We start from the raw sequence: 22156 nt of genomic DNA, 5'->3' as shown, positions 1-22156 counted from the left end.
TTAGATGTGTCCAGGTTCTAACCATGCGTGATCTGGTGAAATCTGATCTCACGACATTTTCTTTCTCGGTCATATCTGTCGTTTCTTCCACCTACAACTCGTTAAATTGTTTATATTACATGTAGCGTGATCAACTAATGTCTTTCTGCCATAAAGTACAGTTAAAACTATTCTGGTAATTATCACGAGGTGGCGACACTCAACTCCTTAATTAGCGAGATGTTCTTATGGTGGAAATTAACTGCTTTACACATTATCAAAATCTACGTGGGTTCTATAAATATAACAGGTTTTTTTTGCTATATGAACTTTCCAAAATGTGGGCGGAGTTGATAAACTGAAACCGGGATATCAGATGTTCCGGAAGTCAGATTGCCCTGCAATAGGCTACAGAAAATACTTGAAAATATTTCGTAGTTCTCATATTATATCTGAGCGCAGACGAGTAAAGGGGCGCGAAGGGGTGTTTCAGCTACGCTTCAACTAATGCACATCACAACGACTAGTCGTAGAGATAGTGAAAATGTCTATCTATAAAAACTATCGCACTTCTTCGCTTGGACTTTGATAGTTGCATAGAGCTGGGTAGGTTTTTCAAACCGGTTTTAACTAATCAGTAACCGAGTTGGGGCGAAAAAATAGTTAAGAAACTAAGTCGAACCCACATGCATGCTCTAATTTTCTTCGTTGCATACGCCATTGTGTTGTCAGTCTTCAATGGTAATAATAACGAGTAAAGATATAAGATGTAAAACTCCAATAGAGTTCAAACAAGACAACTGGAGTTTCGTGTCACACGATTTTAATCAAAGATAGAAGAAACTATCCTTAATGATAAAATAAAGGTTGTGGACTTAGTCACGTATCGCTTCTAGTTATTAAAATCACTTGTGGGATTCCTTCAAGGTTGGCGAGTTAATGACCCTTAATGCTCATTATTTTATGATAGATTCCCATATCTTCTCCTTCAAATATTGAAAAGTTTGATATGATTATATTAAAGGGGACAGCTATGATCAGCAATAGTGCTCGAAATTTGAGTCTTCAAATCCATGTGGTTTCAGAATTATCGGCGTTATAAAGTTAAAATGACCACTCGAATGCGTTTTCCGTACAATTCCAGTACGTCTTAGGACTAATTACATAAATTCAAGACTGAAAACAACCTCAGAAAATGGCCAAATTGTCACTATTAATTAATACCCCTCCCCCCATTACATGTCAACAGATTTTTAAACTAAAACTGTGCCATATGAATAAAAATCAGACAATCAGAGACCATCCATACTTTTATTTGAAGTCGTTATACGAATTTATCTAAAAGTATCGGTAAAATTCACTTAAGAGACAAAAGAAAGGACAGTGAAGAATCGTGTCATCGTGTATCATAATTTAATAGAAAAACTGCGCGATGGGGATTTCAAAAACGTTACAGCTGCAATTTATGGACACCTGAACTAGTGTAATTGATTTAAAACCATCATAAAAACTAAAATCTTCAAATCGGGTTAACAATTATCAAAAATTCCCTTCGATATTCTATTATTGTTACTGGAATAACAGAAATCGTGATTTTCTCAATGGTTTCCGTACAATCTTTTTCGTGTCGGAGAATATAGCCAGAGGGAATAGACTGAATTAAATTATGCTTCTTCATAAATTTATGCTAGGCTACGAAGTGCTCCATTACCCCCAAAAATGTCCAAATTACTCCATGGAAGTAATCAAGTTTAAAAACCCCTGATCTATAGATTAGTTTTATTCAAGCAATACATTCAACAGGAACATTTTGAAGTTGTAACAGGGCTTGTACGGTAATTTTCTAAATCAAGGGAGGTAATTTATAAAATAAAATTGTTAATTTAAGCTTCAAGAATGGCAACTCTCGATAAAAGTATTGCCAATATGGTGTTTCGGGTTTCGTTTTGCAATTCAGATCGTTTGTATCTTTTTTTTAAAAAAAAAAAGATTTAGATTCGATTTGAGATTTATTTCAACATAATGCAAGTTAATTGATCGAGGCTAGATATATAATTATATTTCTATATCATTTTAAGTCCGTCTGCACTAACTGGTAATTACGGAAAATTTCCTTAAAAAATCAGACATAGACAACTTTGACATTTATTAAATTCGATTAGACGGATAGAAAACATTGAAAAAATTAAAAGGAAAAGTCAATTTAATTTTCTACCTGATACAGTTCATATCACTTTTGGATTTTATTCAATCAAATGGTCGTATGGCTCGTCTGAAAACTCCGTGGACAATAAATCTCTTAAATGATATTCCACGTTTTATAAAATTGATTATATGGCATAGGCATAGGTTACATGATATAATAAATATATATAAATATATTACATATATAGTATTTAAAATGAAAAAATTCATAAAAACTTCCGTGTAAAGCACAGGCCGAGGTGAAAAATAAAGAAATCTGCTAAAAACAATAATAGGGCAGTATAAAGGTAAACAAACTAGAGCTTGAAACTGATGGTAAATAAAAAAAAAACACTAATTAATGGTAATAACGCCCCGAAATGCAAAGAGAACAAATCCGTTAAATTCTAACGACTGGAAGATGGAGAAAACATGTTATTCTGCGGGACTAGACAACCGGAAGTCAGTAATGGACTTGTAATAAATTGTAAAAAGAAGAAAAACTGAAAGATATTAGAGATGACAGGGAGAATATCGGGACGTCATATTAACTCTATTCTCAAGTGACCGTAGGGTTTTTGTTGTAATCATTAAAGATGTCAGAGAAAGTTAAAAAGAACTCTTCATGTGAAAACTCGGTTGAAAATTCAACTTGAGAGGTTCTTAACAAGGTGATTTATATTTATAGCAGAGATAGGGAGAGTCGGATTGAGTTCATGGCCACCAGATGGCATGTTATGCTTTCCTCGATCTACAGTTTGACAGGTATTATCCTCTATAATATTAAGGGGCTGAAATTGTAAGGAATATGCAAGCATATCGACACTGTAGAATTGAATAATTCAACAAATACAACGAAACCAGACAAATTCAATAAATACCACGTTGTTTGCCTTGAGAAGGGTTTAACCTAATACTCCTTCACTTCAAACATGTAGGTTTTCTCTAAGTTTAATAATCTTATGCGATAATCATATTAAATTGCATTAAATCCAACCAGAAGAAAAAGCATATTAATGAATTTATATTAACATATTTTTGCGCAATTCCTTATACAATTAACATATTATTGCGCAATTGGTTATACCATTAACATATTATTGCGCAATTGGTTATACGATTTACACATTTTCGAGCAATTGGTAATACCATTAACATATGAGTGCGAAATGGCTTATACCATTAACATATTTTTGCGCAATTGGTTATACCATTAACATATTATTGCGCAATTGGTTATACGATTTACACATTTTCGAGCAATTGGTAATACCATTAACATATTAGTGCGAAATGGCTTATACCATTAACATATTTTTGCGCAATTGGTTATACCATTAACATATTATTGCGCAATTGGTTATACCATTTACACATTTTCGAGCTATTGGTTATACTATTAACATATTAGTGCCAAATTGCTTATACCATTAACATATTTTTGCGCAATTGGTTATACCATTAACATATTATTGCGCAATTGGTTATACCATTTACACACTTTCAGCTATTGGTTATACAATTAACATATTAGTGCGAAATTGCTTATACCATTAACATATTTTTGCGCAATTGGTTATACCATTAACATATTATTGCGCAATTGGTTATACCATTTACACACTTTCAGCTATTGGTTATACAATTAACATATTAGTGCGAAATGGCTAATACCATTAACATATTTTTGCGCAATTGGTTATACCATTAACATATTATTGCGCAATTGGTTATACCATTTACACATTTTCGAGCTATTGGTTATACAATTAACATATTAGTGCGAAATTGCTTATACCATTAACATATTTTTGCGCGCAATTGGTTATACCATTCACATATTTTCGCGCAATGTACTTACTATTAGCATAATATCGCGAAATTGCATATTATATTGACGTTTTTCACGCCATTGCTTAATTCTGGTTGGTTCAGTGCGAACGCACGAAAACAAGTAGCTGTGCATCAGCTTTTCAACTTTCTGTTTCATGTCACTTTTCCAGTGGAACAGACAACAGACAGATCTTTCTGAATAACACGACTGAAATTCAAGCTCCATTAAACCTATTATATATTTCCATTCTTTCTTGTTAGTGACAGAAAGATCTTACTTTCACCATCAATTATTATAATTCACTTGAAAGAGACTAAAACTACTAGAACTCAGATTATGCCGTATGTTTCATCTTAGCTTAGAGGTGTTTTCGTTTTAATCTGAGAGAAAAAAACAGAATATAGATTTCAAGAGCCAGAAGGCTAAAAAATCGCGGGAAATTAAGACTAGAGATGATGGATTAAAAAGAGAATATTTTCACACTAAATAATTATTACGTTTGATATACTTCAGATTACAGACGAGCCTCTAGTTGATTAAGACGCGAAGGCTGAATTCTAGGTTTAATTCTATATTATATAGAAAAGTTATATCATTAATTTTTTAACATGCTTATTTGTTAAGTCTACGATTGAATATGATATAGCATTAAGACTTATTATGGCCCGGAGTCTTTAAAACTAGGGTATACATAATTGACTTCCCTGCTCTTTCATTTAAGATCTCATTTTAAAAGCTTTAATTAACGATCAACTTATGTGTGAAGTAAGTTTTCCAGAAGTTATCATGGTATCACGACTTGAAGCGAGAATAAACGAGGTACGATGTCCGGTACGATGTCCGGTACGAGGTAATAGATACAGAAGTGAATACAAGGACCTACTGCATCGATAATCCAGTACCGTATACTGCACCTCGTTTACTCGCGTCTTAAATCAGATCCCAGAGCACCGCATTAGATTTGAAGCAATCAACAACTGGAGTCGGCAACATTTTTAACATCGTTCAATATAAATTGGTGGTTCGCACACTATTTAAAAGGAGTGTAAATAAGAAAGTAGTTGAACAAGACGATTTGTGAGTGTTCACAAACTTGACGGTCAAATAATACGTGTCTAAAGAGACTTAAAAAGTGAAACCCGACAAATTATGTGCACCGAAATACTCCAGTGAACACACAGTGTAGGCTGATTAATTAAAATCTGTTAACCTAAGCTTGTATTAATCAGACAGAAACCTGTATAATATCATGGATATTGACGTACGTAACAGACTTTCTCGTTGCCCAGATTAAATGTCGGTCTGTTATGTCGCAAGGGTGGTACGTCTTCCATCTTAAACTAATAAATTTTCCTAATAATGTTATCTCCCTTGAACAAAGGAAAGTTGGACAAATATTTTTGTTTGTTTCACTAACATCTATTTTGAACTTTTTTTTTGTTCTTCAATTGTTGACATGTTTCTGAGCACCTCGCCTTTATTATAGAAGCTTCCAGGTTGAATCCAGTAGGTATGGAGTCCATCTTGGCTGGCGAAGTTCGATGATATGTAAGCGCTTACTTTGTCCGCGAAGGATTTATCATTATTTCAGTCTTGTCGTTATTGCAATACCCAACTCCGACGTAGCCCATATTGATGGTCAAACCTCAGTCAACAACTCTGAAGAGGTCATTGTAGAAGAGCTTCTGATTGGTTGAACCGATTAAAAAATAATATTAATCTAGAATGAACCGGTGTGGCATTGTCCAGCATTGCCAGGTTCAAGGTAAGAGCTTTGGATTAGTCAGATTTCTACTATAGACGGTGTTTACACGTTGTTTATCAGGTCAACTTGAGAAATGTACATCTTCTTAATAAGAACTGGTCATATAACATTGTTAGTCAAGTGCCAGGTTAAGAGTTTGATTTATATTAACTTGAACAAATTTTCATTACTGGAATTGCTTCTAAATGGCTAAATTGGTTAAACCAATAAATTAGTGCACATGTTATGGTATAATTAATTATACATACATTAGTTTACTCATTAAATAATTAAAGCTTTTCAGCCTTGAATTGGAATCCTGGTGGAATGTCAATAGTATTTAAAAGGGAAACAAAAAGGTATTATACATGTTATTTTTGCTGCAAGTAATTTGGCAACAAGGAACACACTTCAGCATTGACATCTATAATAACAAAGATAATGCAGAGGTACTTTTATGGTCACAAGAAAGAAATAATATATCCATTTACATGAGAATAAGTTCTACTTGTCCAACTTCAACAATTGAGCACTATCTAAATACCGTCCATATACATGCATCAAAACAGCAATCTATAATTCAAATCAAATCTGATAGCCATTCGATGGAAAATAAAACACATTTAGCCCAGTGCACTACACCCAAGTGGGTGTCGTTTAGTTCACAAGGAAAAGACATGAAAGGGTCTATGTTAGTTTATCGCCAAGATTAACAGAGAGAGCACATTGTACCGCTGGGATTAGAGTATTTTATAGCCACACATGATGAAAAGATAATGTAAAAGTTTATCATTCTCGAAATGACCCATATTATTTTTTAAATCTGCTTTCAAATTGATTAAATTCTATTGGTACTCAAATATTCCACCACTCACCAAATCTAATTTAAACGAGATTACCATTTCTGTTTTTGGTTTTTTTTTTTTTTGGTTTTTTCCTTGACTAATATTTTTCGTATTCATTGTTAATGAGTTTTATTTATAAATTGATATTTAAAAAAATAAAACTACCTTCAGTTTGGTTAAAATATATTGATACATTTACATCAATCTTCACAATGGTCAAGATGTAACAATTTGTTCTTATACCTTGACTACAAAAGCCACTAATATTGTATCACGGAAGTTTGTAAATGCAATGATTTAATTGAATTGCACGCTAGTGAAGACAGCCAATCAGAGCCCTCGACAGAAAGTCTGTAAATAATAAGCCATACTGTTTACAGTCTTTCTGTCTAGAGCTCTGATTGGCTGTATTAGCTGCCGAACAATCCAACCAAATGGTTGCATTCTGTGATACAAGAAAGGGAGCTATTGTAGTCGAGCTATAAGACAAATTTCGTAATATCTAGACCATTGTGAAGATGAGATACACTCCACAATACTCTTTACTACCATAGCATACATCACCAGTAGATCTTGAATTAATACCCAACTCGTATATAAACGTACATGAACATGAATGTTCACTGCATGTCTCGTACAATCACGTTTTTATCGTATAAGGATATCTGTACATAATCCTGGAACTATTTCAAGCATAACATGTTCGACTAAATCTCTTTTCATTGACGCTAGGTCATTTTACTAGCCCCCAGCTGCTTTGATATTAAAAGAGAAAAAAAGGGAAGATATAAAAGTTACCCTCGAGACATCTAATTGTCTGAGTCCTAGTGAATTACGCAATACGTGATAATTCGAGAGTTTTTTCAATTATGAATCCTTTCTTCTAATTAGAGATATCTTTTATAGTTCTTCTACTGCCACTTCTAATCTGTGATGTATGTTACCTGACAGTGTTGAGACACATTTCATGATGAACCAAGCCGATTGACGTATACTATACTTATACATCAGGGGTTTTTAACCTGGAGGAAATGACCCTCAAGCAGTTAATGAGGCGCTCTTGCAGGGAAATATAAGAGATAAGCATGAAGAAGTAAAGATTTATAGGTGGAAGGGGGAATTAAAGGGGGAAAAGGTGATAGACCGAATAGTAAAAAAATACTGGGAAAACGGCGTAATGCAAGGATCCGGAAAGTGGTATTACATAATAATAATGAATAGAAAGAATATGGTTGAAACACCTTTCGGTTACTGAAATTGTTTTGCTTGAACAATCACGACAGCAACCCACAATAAAAAATTGTCTTTTTATAGCTTCAGTCCAGGACAACAACGTTCCAGATAGCAACCATACCAAATGTGTTCAAAATTCAAACAAAGTTGACTGACACCTATCTCTATCAAGTAAAATACCAATTTTTACATATCTCGACGAAGTTAAGCGCAAAGTCTCAATTCTATATAAAAACTCTTTTATGGTAATATCAATATACATCAAAACCGGATAAAAACTGTATAAAAATGTGTTAGTTCTTCGCCCACACTGAAATTGTTTTAGTGTGAACATGGCGTGAGATGTCAAATGTTAGTAAACCCATTGTTCGTTTTCTTATTAAGCTTCACCTTCTGGCAATTTTCATTGTTAAAAACTTCGGTCATAAAACAGAAAAAAACAAAAATTATGGCATTATATATATATCATCCTTTGATTTATTCATATGTACAATAAACAAATAATTCAACAGATTTATTCATCATGAATTGGAATGTTGTTCATTTAACGCCTAGTTATCAACTCGTCAATGAATGTGACAATTAAAATTCAAAGTTACGTATAGGTGGTTGAATTACATTAATAACATATCTTCAATGTTACAATGGTGGTCAATACATTAATTACATTATAAATGATATAGATATATAGGTTGAATTACTCAAATTAATATAAACATTAATACAGCACAAAATTTGAACATTACCACTTAAAAGTCTTATTTCACTATTTCGAAATCTAAGCTGACGAGAAAAAAATCTGTCATATGGCGGCTGTCATGTTTTTAATTTTCATCGCTTGCGTTTTTGCCTTTTTGGAAATGTTTTATTGTCAAATGTAATTTGACATATTCGCCAATTTCAAACGAAAAAAATCGTTTAAAGTTACCATTTGAAAAAAGGTTGTGGGAAGACCGTAGAAACTATAACACATTTCCAGCTCGTGCTTCGTTTGATCGGTTCCTTTGGTCGAGGCTAGGTAATTATAGTTAAAATAGCTGATATCTGAGGTGGATCTTGGCCAATATCTGTTCATATTCTGGTTTTAGTGCCAGACAGGATATGCTTCCTCTTCTAGACACCTGATATCACTTTTCACCACGAAATACTTACTCACACATAATGAAAGTTCATTAGCTGCAACCAATGTACTGACAATTATGTTGTATTTGATTTCGGGTTTTGTTTTGCGGTTCGAATCGTTAGAACTCAGTTTATTTATTGAATTCCGCCAATTGGAATTCATTCGGTATTTCATAAATATTCACCAGCTTTCGAATTCTAAGGAATTTCGAGGATTGCCGAATAGGTACATGTGTGCGTTATGTTATTGGAATTATAAATTAAGCAAGAAAATTTCAAAATCTTGATCCACATCAACTATTGCTAGCTTTGTCAGTTTTTTACACGTGGTTAATAGTTGACATTGTTACCATTGTTAGACTTCATTTGTGTTCTGTGATAACAATCAATGTAATAATATGTTGTAATGGTATCGTTTAATAGCCGTATTTCTCTATTTAATCTATACTTAATTACGCGGATCAAAAGGGATCAGATTGGGTCTGATTCTTGGCATGCGAGTAAAAGGTTAAGGTCCTTTTTTCTAATTCTCAAGGAAATTCACCCATCGCAAGAAAGTAAATAACACATTAAGTTATTTTCTTTGAGTGACATATATTAATTACATTCTTAATAACTAGACACAAACGTACGGATACCAATTACTTCAATAAATAACTTGCTATTGTACGAAATCACACAATCCATAGTGTCATCTTGACGTCGCCGCCAACTAATCATCTAACGTTATGAAAATGCCACAATCGCATTCCTTGACCCGAAAATATATATTGACACCAATTAAAAGCGTTGGAGTTGGAGCCAGTCAATGTCTTAATCATTGAGTCCAGTCAGTTTATTCACCAAGTTTGACCTTTCAATTTAAAATGAGACAATTTTATTATCACGATGTTAACATTAGAACGTGGATAGTTTAATAATATACTGTCAATGGACGAAAGCCGTTGACTTTTTCAATGGATATTTTCTTTATTGCACACACAGGTTTCTCATTTTGTTAGGCAATTAATCTGACCACGCGATATTTCGTATTCCAGACACTTTGTTAGGCAATCTAACTGATATCAACGCTATATTTCGTATTTTAGGCCAAGTTAAAAAAAAAGCACTTATATACTTAATAAGTAATTATAACTACTATTTCAATGCTATTGTAAAACTGAAAATATGCCACATCAACTGTTTCTCTGTAAAGAAGCTATACTTTGTTGTCAAGAAAGAACCATTTTGAACTAACATAATATACAGCGTATAACTCAATCTGATTAAAAGGTTCAACTAGAGGTTTCGTATTGTGTTTTTCTGAAGATAACTTCACTCGGTATGCACAACATGTTAAGTTGAATTTAGATTCGATTACATTTAAATCTAAGTGATTATGAAAAGTGATCTGGAAACGAAAAGCCACCAATACCAAATTTTACATTACGTAGACAATACTGAACCGAACATTGGTTGCTTCACTACTTTAGTGAACCAAAACTTGTGGTGCATAAAGATTTCCTTCGAATGGCAATTTGATTTCGGGGATGGGGAATGTTTGATTCTACCAAATGTATAGACCTAGGATGGAACAAATACTTGCAGTCTTTTGTTATGGTAATTCCCTAAAAAAATTGAGAATTTTTTCCGCCAAAATAGCTATCAATTTGTTTCCACCTCCCTCAACCAGAAGTTAAACTTATTCGAAGAAGATCGGGTAGCTTACTGTGACAGTTCTGCTAGCGCTCTGCAACATATCAACGAAACGGATTCAGCTCTACAGAAACTGCCGAGAATTACCGAATGGTAGAGAGGTGGAGGTTTGAAAGAAGTTACGGATTAGAAAAAAGCTTGTGTAAAACCATCTTACCGGAAGTGTTTTCGTCCTACTATAATATGAAACTATTACCAATTGATCTACTATCCAACAGTATATTTATCAGTTGTCTTCTTGTTTTCCATCGACAACAGAAAATAAAACCCAATAACCACCACCATTCTTTGATTTCCTGAAGATTTCAATCTACCTGTCAACCACCATTCAACAATAAATGACAGTTGAAGGATTTTATTAACTTCCCTCTTTTGAAGCGCTTCCGGTAATAAAGACAGCGTCTGTCTGAACATTAATCATAAACAAACTGTCTCTAGTCTTTACTTAGTCTGAGTAGGAATAATTTAATATATTTCTGAAGTTAATATATTTCTGAAGGCCAAAGTTAATGATAAGAAACCTGGAACGAATATTGTCGTGACCCATCTCGATTCATACTTGCTCGTAAAGTACAAGAATAAATTGTTGGTGAATCCTCCTGAAGTAGTAGTTCGTGATGGATGGGGACATTTAGAAATATAATTTCAAATTATTTTTTGTATATTGTGTATCTAACTATTATTGCACCCACGAGAGATAGGAGCAAGGTGCGACATCTGTAGTGATTAAGACATGCTTATAAAAAATATCAAAACAATTGATAACAGATGTCAAATTATCGTAGATTACATTGGATGCAAATCAAATTGGCATTTCTCACTTTTATCCGATTTTAAAAAATTTTCCAAATTCAACGAAATCTTTCCAAAATATTAAAAGCATTGTTTGTTAAATCTATTGTTTAAAATACTATTGGAAGTTTGCATAAATCATTCATATTCTTAAACCGTCATTTTGTTAAGTTGAATACCATTCACACAATGTTTAAAAAGTTGATACCTTAAGATGTAGTATAGCTATATAGCCCGTTTGGTGCTGATGCTCCTTAATGCATTTCATTTCATTTAAGACCTAGTATAGAGAGCTTAAGGTATTCACATTGTTTTCATATTCTCTAACAATCAGTTGTGAGCTATGTTTTTTCTCAGATCGAGTGTTGTTGTCTTTAAAATGTTTATTTCGTAAATTTTTCTAAACATTGTCAGCACAACACAAACAACATGATTTTCCTTTCTATCTTGTTATTGGACTGTATAAGTGGATATCTAGAGATTCTTGTTGATAATAATAAAGAGGTATTGAAGCCAGAATGTGGTGTAGTCTCTAATCTGACCAGACTAGATCGGTATCTTACAAGTACACAAGGTCAAGATTTATCTTGTACTTTTAAACAAGACAACAAATTACACAGTAGCTTAGATTGAAAAATAAACGGAATTAACGAAACAAAACAGTCGTTTAAGGGACCAGCTGTACCATTTTGGAGGGTTAGTTTGAGTCTTGAATATATGTGAACAGTCTTCAAAAGTACTAGAAATATACGAAAATCGCATAATTCCTTCAAAAATATCTCAAAATAGGAATCCCTTTTCCTTTTCTATAGATGTATTTTCTGTATATGACAGCGTCTCGAGAAAAGACGAATTGACTTTTTAACTTTCAAACGCGGATAATTCTGAACACACATGGATTTTACATCTCAAATTTGGCCGTGAGTTGTGAACACTATAACTGATTGGCTTAGCTAAAAAAAATTCCCGTTTCTGGGAAAAAAGGGCACAGCTTTGGGTGCGACTGTAATAACACCCTTCTTCCTCAGATATGATGGTTTATTTACTACATATATCAGTGTTTAGGGTCTCCCAATTGTCTGTGTGAATGCCCTTGTTTCTAAAAAAATGTTGCTTACATATTGGTTTGAAACTGCAACGACATATTTCGTTACTTAATTCGGCGACATTCTTAGTAGAGTAAAATTGTTGTTTCAAATATTAGATGCTGATAGTTTCTGAGATTCGCGAAAAACTTTAGCAACTTACCGATTTGAAATTGAACTTTTTTACTGGACTTTACAATTCATTTCGTCTCTAAAGCATTCAGTGATTTCCTTATAATGTAAATTTGTCATGAAAATTCGACATATAATTAGATAGATTTAAACACTCACCAGCAAATCTCAGTAGAATAAATGTAGATTTAAACAGACTCGATTGAATTAACTTGAAACTGTCGTTACACAAATTTTTTTCTCAAAAGTTCAATTGCTTTATGTAGTGTTAATGTCGTAAATCCATTAACAATCTGAAGACAAATGGCACGATTCTGATATTTTATGAGGACAGCGCCATTGATATTTAAACTCTCAGCAAGGTGCTCCTTAATATTCACCAGCAGGTTAGAATACAGATATTATTCAGATGACACGATCACAGATAACATGGAAAACAATAAGTTGCTGTGTCTATTATATAATCAATTCATTATCTTCATCTGTAAATTCAACTCGAATAACTAGCACTAAATCGTCCCCACAGGAAAAATTTCGCCTTCTTCGTCCCTAACTGAAATTTGAATTTAAACTTTTCAAATCTGATGCGTTTTGTTGTAGTTGTAGCTCCATTCATTCAAGAAAAAAACAGAACAAAGTCCACTTAAAGACAAGTCTATAACCTTTCAAGCTTTGGAGCCAGTCTTTATCACAGTGAATTACAAGAACACGTTGAAAACAGCTGAAAATAGTTCCCGATTTCAACACAGTTGATGAGAATGAGATAAAGTTACAATCTATCTGGAAACCTTTTCCTTATTCAAAAAATGTCTGTATCGGTAAATATCCACAATAAATCGATGATCTGTAAAAATTTAAAATAATAGCTATCTTCAGCCTATTTACCCATCAAAGGAGGAACAGAAAACATGCCATATCGAGTCGTTCTAATCTGATCGATCAAAAGAAAGGATGATTAATCCAAATGGTCGCTCTTTGAAGCTGATTTTAAAAACTCGTCGCTGCATTCACTTCTCCTTCGTTTCCTTCGTGATAAACTGCTCTGAATAAAACCGATTTCAATTTATCCTATATTCATTACAGGTTTTTAACCTTTCTGACAAATACGCCTATATCTATCCAAGGAGAACAAGTAGTAAAGGAAATAATAAACTGATAGTTCAAACGGAAATACCTGCCTGTATTCCACATTTACTTCAAATATGGAATTACACACTGGCAATGGTATTACCACAACTTGTCTTGCTGAAATCGCTGTGGTCAACTTGTGCCACTGTGATTTTCTCGATCTTAAATAGTCTTACAAAATTCTGATAATAACTTAACCGAGTGGGAGGTTTGGTATAACACGTTGCAGTACGGCAGGTTTTAAAATTAACAGTCACTTCGCCGTTATATGTTACTTCTTAAGCTTAGAAAGAGATTTAAAAAGTGTCTCTGTACCTGTCAACTGCAGTACATCACAGCAAATGGTATCTCATCGACTTATTGAACGGTCTGGTCTTATAGCATGTATATTTGTATTAAGTGCTCTACTATTTTTAACTTTCCGAGTCAGATATTTCCTATAAAATTACAATTTACTTTCAAATATGTTTGCGTCCTCCTTCACAATTCTTGATGAAGCCCTCAAATACTTCAGTTTCAGATTCATAAGTCAGTCAGAAAGCTCACACTTAACTAATTTCAAGAAATCTGATTGGTAAATGTAAGCCACTCAGCCAATCAGAGTATCTGACATTATAATATATACATTTACATACGATTAAAATAATTTAGCGCTGTTTCTGAGAATTACAATTACTGTCATGTGTTTTTAACAATGTTTTGCCATACTTTTTTGCTTCTAGAATGCTAGGATTAATGTTTTAATTTCAAATGTTCTTAAAGATCTAAGCACCGAAAAGTTCCATTGATATTTAGTTTCTTGTAGACATTTCACTAGAAACGAACTCCTACGCTCGTTAAACATATGAATTGCAAAACGTTTAAATTCATCCCGAGGCTAGAATTAAGCACTTAAATGTTTTCTTCTGTTACAAAAAATATAAAATATCGAAAGATACGTTCAATCATCTGCCAGGTTTCTGACAATGTGGGCTTAAGAGCACTGTTTCTAAGAAAACGAGAATCGAGAATTGAAATCTTCTGTCATATGTTGTTACAAAATAAAACTAACTTACAAATGCTCCTTGCTCATAAAACACTCCTTTTCAGCAGTTTTCAAACGGTACACGCACAGCTATAATGAAAATCACGCTGATATACAAGAAATTTATATGCAATCTCAAAGAATTATTTGAGAATTTTTCCGTTATCCAATATACACGATGTTCTGCGAAAAAGGCTATATTCTTTGTTATCATAAATCTTTGGTGTTTTGGCCAGATTATTCTTGAACAAGTCTCTGAAATTCTTCCTAATTCAATATTCTTTATACGAAGTTGGCGAAACTTTTTCCAAATTCAATATTCATTTAACGAAGTTAGAAAGTTGTTAAACTGGCTGAGTAAGAAGTTGTGAAGAAAAGTTGTGAGCTGTGATAAGAAGGACTATGATTATAATGTCAATAGAGAAATAGTTGGTGGTAGAATCTGATAGAATGAGACAATGTGTCTGTATTGATTACCGTTTAACATAACGATACTATCTTATCTTTTACTTAGCATCGTTTTCATCTACCTTGTAGTCGTTAATATTTCGTTACTTACAACTCGTTGCTTACGACCTTACAGCTCCTTACTGCCTTACAAATGTTACTACGCCCATCCACACATTGCCATAGCCACCGGAACCTTTCTCCAACAATATAACCAGAGAGAGCAATCCCCTATCCCTCGCTCAGCCCGGACTTAAACTCAATAGAACATTTGTGGGATGACATCCACATACGACTAAACCAGATCCAACGGCTTCCAAGAAATGCAGCAGAACTCAGTGCAGCTTTCATAAAAGTCTGGGCACAGATTCCAAGTGCGTCTGTAAATCGTTTGAGCGACTCCATGTACAGAAGATGCCGGGCCGTTACCAACGCACAAGGTGGACAGACACACCAGATACTGACTTTCAGCCACCATCTGTAAAGATCATGTAATCAGTACCTTGATATGGCATTGCAATAGCTTGAAAGACACTCAAATGTGGTTGTTTTCTGACAATTATCTATAATTTTATTAAATTTGAATTTGAATAAACAATTGAATATTTTCTGTACTTTGCGACGGTTTTTTTTATCAGTATATAACTAAACCCTTTGTGTCGCGTTAATCATCGAAAGAGCAGAATTTTCAAGAGATCTTGGTGTTCATACATGGAAAGGTTTGTTTCCAAAGAACAGTAAATCTTCTATCAGAAATATAAAAATCACCCTCATTGGGATTTAAATGTAATCTATGGAATAAAACGGTATGATAGCACGCGTTATTTGTACCGTTTACGTAAACAGATTAATCTTTATTAGCTGTTTGTGACTATTTTTTAAGGTAAAGCTCTCAAAAAAGATATTCTTCGACACGTTCCCAGGAAGTTTAAAGTAATTCACGCCTCAAACTTCACGAGAAGAAAGAAAATCAGACTATTCATTTTAAGAATGGTGGAAGCGAAAAGAAATACATTACAATTAGAGTATTACTTCTATACGAGGAGTACTTTTAGCCTAATATTACATGAAATTATTTTACCTCAAGGCATCTACAGTATAATAAAAAAGATATATCAGTGAATAATGTACACAGTATTTGACCTACACCGTCTGGGCATTTTAATTATATAATCATAAATGTAATATGTCACGTCGGAGGCTCCCTTTCCAATATTCTTATATCATATGAAATATAATTCTGCCTAGCATAATCTTTGTGGCTATATTATCAAAGATAAAAATTTCATCAAATGAAGAAAACCTACAACTGCATACAAAATCGGAGTAATTGTGACACCACATCAGTAGGGCACCTTCTGAAAATATAACAACCTCTTATGGTTTATCATCTATGCTAGGTGGTGTTAGGTTATGATTAACATGAGTGGATCTGAAATTTTATCATAGTTTGTTGATGTATGCAGATGCGGCGCCAGTGGCTGTACATGGCGGGGCTGGGTTGCTAGAAAATCGGTTTGTACCCCCAACTGTACCCACCTTAATTTTAACGAATTTTGAAAGATGAATTTATACGTTTTTACCCCAAAATATGTATCAGAATGCACGAAATCAATTCACATTCAAATCAATTCAAATTTTCTCTTTGAATTTTTATTTGACAATATTTCATCACCTTCTGAAATAGTTGCAGAGATATGTTTGACAGAATATAAACAACATGAAGATGGAGTTTTACTTTCCTATCACCAGATAGCGCAGCAAAAAATATGGTCGGCTTGATAATAAAAAGCATAATGTTAATCACCCATACTATCATGGTATTAACCAACTTCCAGAATATTTTGTATCTTTAAAATTAATCGAAAAATTTCTAGGACAACTCAACCTGAGATGGGATAATTAAACCCTAGTGACATCAAATTATAACATCGGCGACTTGAAGTCGAAAACTAGCAGTTTCCATCACATTTTCAATTTTTGTCCTTCCCATGATGGCGGAAACTGTAATGTAATATAGATATATATTCAAGTATTACAGTAAAAACTAGGTATAATGAGCTTTTGATGATTAGTTTTTAGAAATAGCATATTTTATTACTGGAGTATACATGAAGTTATCAAATTATTCGAGTTATACACCGTGGCAATCTATTTCCGGTACTCATAGGAATCATTACAATTTTCCTGCAATCTAATGTAAATGAAGCACTGCAGGTTGTAAGCATGTTGAAAAGAGTCTGGAATATCGAAATTGTATTCAACTGAAGTAACAAACTTTGGTTCCGTCATTGTGTTTATATACATACTCTTTAAATTTACTCTTAAGGGGCTTTACACTATAAAGATATCAAATTTGGTTTTATCAGCTAGTAAACTGAATGAATACATAGCTTTATCAGTTAACTGGAGGTAAACTTTATTTCAGATGTAAATATATAGATTGTAGTAAAAATTGCACCGGAAATGGTTAATTATTAACCGGAAATACAATCATTTCCGGTGCTTCGGTCCTACTTCAAGAAAAATCCGTTACTTGATTTGATAATTAAATAACTTAATTACACTTTCATGATAAATACGATCAAGAACTATTTGATACGGAATCGGAAGGGAACAAGAACCTTTAAGCAGAATTTTCATAATTTAAGAGAAAATGACAGAGGATATTGTTTGAAATATCTTAAAGCATATAATTCTGACCAGGTCTGAAGATTTCTTAAATACGAAACCAACCACACTGTAGCACCCAGTTAATCCTGATTCTACTATCAACTACCGCGACTACCAACCACTTGTCAGCTCCAGTGGGAAGTGGACGCAACCACCAATCATGTTCCCAACTTTGTTCCTACAAACTTCACAGACGTCGTGGTGATAATATGAGGTATCATACTTTTTGAAACAAATTCAATTTAGTCAATTATTGTGATAATATAGTTGTTAGGGGTTGAAAAAACCTAGCCGACTTTCGGAGGCACTGACCGTGGAATCAGAACTTACCTTACCTCGGGGAGGATTCGAATCTGATCCGTCTCGCTACCGACTGAGCTATACCGCTGCAAAAGAGTTCCAAACCCCTTAAAGGAGATATTAGTTTAGCCGAGCGCGGGAAAGATTACCTTATAGGTGTTGACGATATTACTAATGGTTATCGGTAGGTTTTTAGAGATTATTCTCATGCTTTTTGAATGACATCAGCATTTATAAGGATCAACTCTTGATATTGAATGATATTGAAGAGTCTCTCAAACTTTGCGTGACATAATAATAAATTCATATTTGCATTTGGTTCAGCTCGATTCGACTTACAGTATGTGATACGGAATGAAAGTTCGAATTTAAGGTCAAGTAGGACAGGGTACAGATATCAGAAAAACTTGCATATCCTAGCAGAATAATTTGATGGTACACAATTGGGATTGTTAATGGATCAGCGATCATATAATGTAGAGAAATCTCTAGTAGACATAGCAGGAAATCCCTCTTTTATTATCTCTCATTACTAACAAAGGTCAGTCCGAACAGCCAGACTGAAAAGTGCGTGTACAAAGAATAGAGGCAGATTAAACGATTATAATTACCGACATGAAATAATAACATTTATATCAAATATGATACACGATCAGTCGGGTAGAAGATGGCATCAATGGATTTTATGATGTCAATTGAAGACTCTAATGATCTCGTCTATAGACTCCAGACTGAACGATTCCAGTCATAATTTGTAAGACAAAATAATTTACATTCATGATATCAAAATGTATTATATTGTAACAATGTGATGGTTCAAATATCATGTCAACTTTTCAACCATTCAACATCCAGTATTCTCAGGGGCAGTAAGAGTCCTCGATACCCGAACTTCTAACCAACAAGTCGATTGTTTCCATAGACTGACAATCCTTCTGTTATAATCTAATGTTTCATGCGTCAACTTATCCAATTTATATCTCATAGGGCGAATTACATCATTACACAATTTATCGTTAGTTGTTCAATCGTTTTGTACTTTTATGATAAATTGGATTGTTATATTTGGCCTCTCATCGTTCTTCCTGCCATACAAATCTTATAGAATTACTCAATAAAACTAGCCTTTGTTGTGTGAAACACATCAGGACAAATATTCTCGAAACGATCGTAGCCCTAGTATATCATAGAAACAGTGGTAGAAGTTTAGAACTTATGGACGTCCTAGCTAAGATCGTTTCGAGAATACGGGACCTGACACAACATCGACATGAGTGGCACCCTTAACCCTCTGTGTGCAACCTGGGATCACGGAATCCTGGTACTACATTTGACGATACTTATCTTTGTAAGCAAACGCTCCAGTAACATGCAAATACAGACATTGCTGTAAAATCTTGCATGTGAATATAAAAAAATCCATAAACTTTTCATTAGGGTTACTGTAATTCTTAACGTGCGAATAGACGAGGTACCATATGGATAATCCAGCACCGTACATCGAACCGAGTCGTACACTATATCTTGTTTATTCTAACCTGTATAGTTTTCTCTCAAAGAAGACAGCTTTTACATTAAAGAATTTTACCTTTTCATAAGCTTTTCCCTGTTTTGGACGGAAGGTTCAGGTTTCATCTTATTATTCCCATTATTGACAGGAGTGAAGTATTACAAATTAAATTCCTACAGACACCCGTTGGGATTATACAGGACGATGATATTCTACTCGATCTCCGGTGTCATGTTTCATTTCACCAGACATTGTAAAGCACAAAATACATTGCTCTTGGCAGTACTCGTATAGGAAGTTCAAGTTTGGTCAGGCATGTTCTCTCAGAAAAGATTGGTCATAGTATAGTTGATAATAGCCGTACCCCAAGAATGAATGGATGTTTTGGAACTCTTTTTAGGATGTTCTCCGAGAATAGGTCTGTAATAATAGCATAGTTGATAAAAGTCGTTCTACCAGAATAGATGGATGTTAAGAACTTAGATGTGCCGGAATAGATTGGTAGCAATTGGTTGTATTTCTAAAATAGATTGTGGTAATAACTAGGTTCTCTGTGTAATGGTCTGTAATAATAGCATAGTTGATAATAGCTGTATTCCCAGATTGGAAGTTGGAATAACTCGGTTGCAGACGTTCCAGAATAGATTTGTAGTACTAGGTTGATAGGGGTTTTCATCAAGATTATATCTGATAACAATTGCATGTTTTCCTAGAAGATATGGTGGTAATGACATGGATGAGGATGTTTGGTTGTTTGGAGATATACTCAAGCTTATAGATCGGTAGTAATACCCTGGTTAGAGACTATCCAACAGAATAGTTTGGTAGCAATAGGTTGTTGGTGGTTTTCTTCGAGAATAGATTAATATGGATTGGTAGCTAGCTTGGTTCAGCTTGTTTTCTTATAATAGTTTGGTTGTATAGACCAATCAACCTGATGTTTATTGGAGCAAGTGAAGCTCTTTTCCCAGAATACATTTGTATTATTGGGTTGTTTGTGGTAGCTATACTAAGATGGGTTGGTAGTAATAAGTCGTTTGAACTGTTTTTCCAGAAAGGGTTAAAAGTTCCTAGTTGGGCTCGAGCTGTGGTCTTAGCATATAATTCTATTGGCTGTAATAATTCTCTTTCTTATTCCTATCATTTTTCACAGTTATGACCCCTTGAGATTTGGAAATACATGTTGATATATTGCCTTCAGAAGAGTTTTGCTACATTGAATCCATCATCCCCGACCTTCTGTTGCTTTCATTCTATGACCTCCTCTATAAACCAGACTAGTAAATGTTCTAATGGTGTGACCTAATGGTATATTCAATGAAATGAAATGAAGCTTAACGCCAGAGCCACGTTTCTCAAAAACTCTTACGATAAGAATTTGTTTTGTATCTCCATGGTGTCTAATTGATGGATGCGTATGGGTGTAATGGCGGTGGGGAACACCCCACCTTGATAGCTATAGCAAGATACCATTGAAGATACCATTGTGATCTGACCGCAGCTTGTAAACACAAAAACCACTTATTCATGTAATTATAAAAGATCTACATAGTAAATAATAATTGGATATTTCATTTTTCTGGTTTTAGTTATTTTTATCATTTTGATGTCTAATTGATGGATGAACATATTCCATGTTTCTTTAATTGCTGGAATCTTTTTGACTTGAGTAGATAATAAGTTTCATATTAGTAAAGTTCTTCATCTGAAAACCTCTTCAATTCTTTTCTAGTTGTTCCAACGCCAAAATCTACTCAAAACAGAAATAGAAATATTAAAGCAGAACCTGAAAGATGTCGTTATTCATAGTTTCACGCTATGAAAACTTAAAACTTAACTAACTCTTACCGCTCTCCACAGAATAAACATAAATGATAAATTTCTTATGCCTACCTCAGAAGATAAAAAAGATGACGCCATGACCAAACGAGATCTTAATCACTAATTTGCTTGAATTGCCACCACCATTGTGTAAAAAATATAATAAAATCTTCAAGAACCAAAGTGTCAAGGAATGGTATAACTCTAATACTCAAAGAGCTACTTTTTAGAGGGGTTGAGGTGATATACATTTAAACCAGTTTCAATTTGTATCAAGAAAGTAGCTATGGAGGCGAAAGCCAATGCTAAATATACACTAATAATAATACAAAAAAATCGTTCACAAGAAACTATAATTAATTTCATATCATGTCCACCATATTAAAAACACTTGCTTTTAGTTAAATTTCCATTGATAGTACAAGAAGAGCTCAGTCTGCTGTCGTGTTTAAGAATTAAACTAACAGGGAACTTTGACGAAGATGTATTCTGTTTACATGTATTATGATAATCTTTATATTCTCGTGGGATAGAGACGTTAAAAGATTGTTTATTTCGCCCTGGCATGCACATTTCAGCAGTAATAGCAACATGAAACTAGTTATTAC

At 33.8% G+C, this 22156-nt stretch overlaps 1 protein-coding gene across 1 annotated transcript; it reads right to left on the bottom strand.

Annotated features, from left to right (window-relative positions):
* Positions 1–15475: 15475 nt before the first annotated feature.
* Positions 15476–21647, bottom strand: LOTGIDRAFT_165874 (hypothetical protein; the record flags this gene model as incomplete). The annotated part of the gene is made up of 4 exons (XM_009062915.1): positions 15476–15722; positions 18248–18303; positions 21176–21271; positions 21621–21647. The coding sequence occupies 4 exons, from the start codon at positions 21645–21647 to the stop codon at positions 15476–15478; spliced, it is 426 nt and encodes a 141-aa protein (XP_009061163.1).
* Between the last annotated feature and the right edge of the window lie 509 nt (positions 21648–22156).

This window comes from Lottia gigantea (genome assembly GCF_000327385.1).
Source record: "Lottia gigantea unplaced genomic scaffold LOTGIsca_54, whole genome shotgun sequence".
NCBI classification, from domain to species: Eukaryota; Metazoa; Mollusca; class Gastropoda; family Lottiidae; genus Lottia; species Lottia gigantea.
The sequence above is the reverse complement of the archived record's forward strand: the minus strand, read 5'-3'. Positions and strand labels throughout refer to the sequence as shown.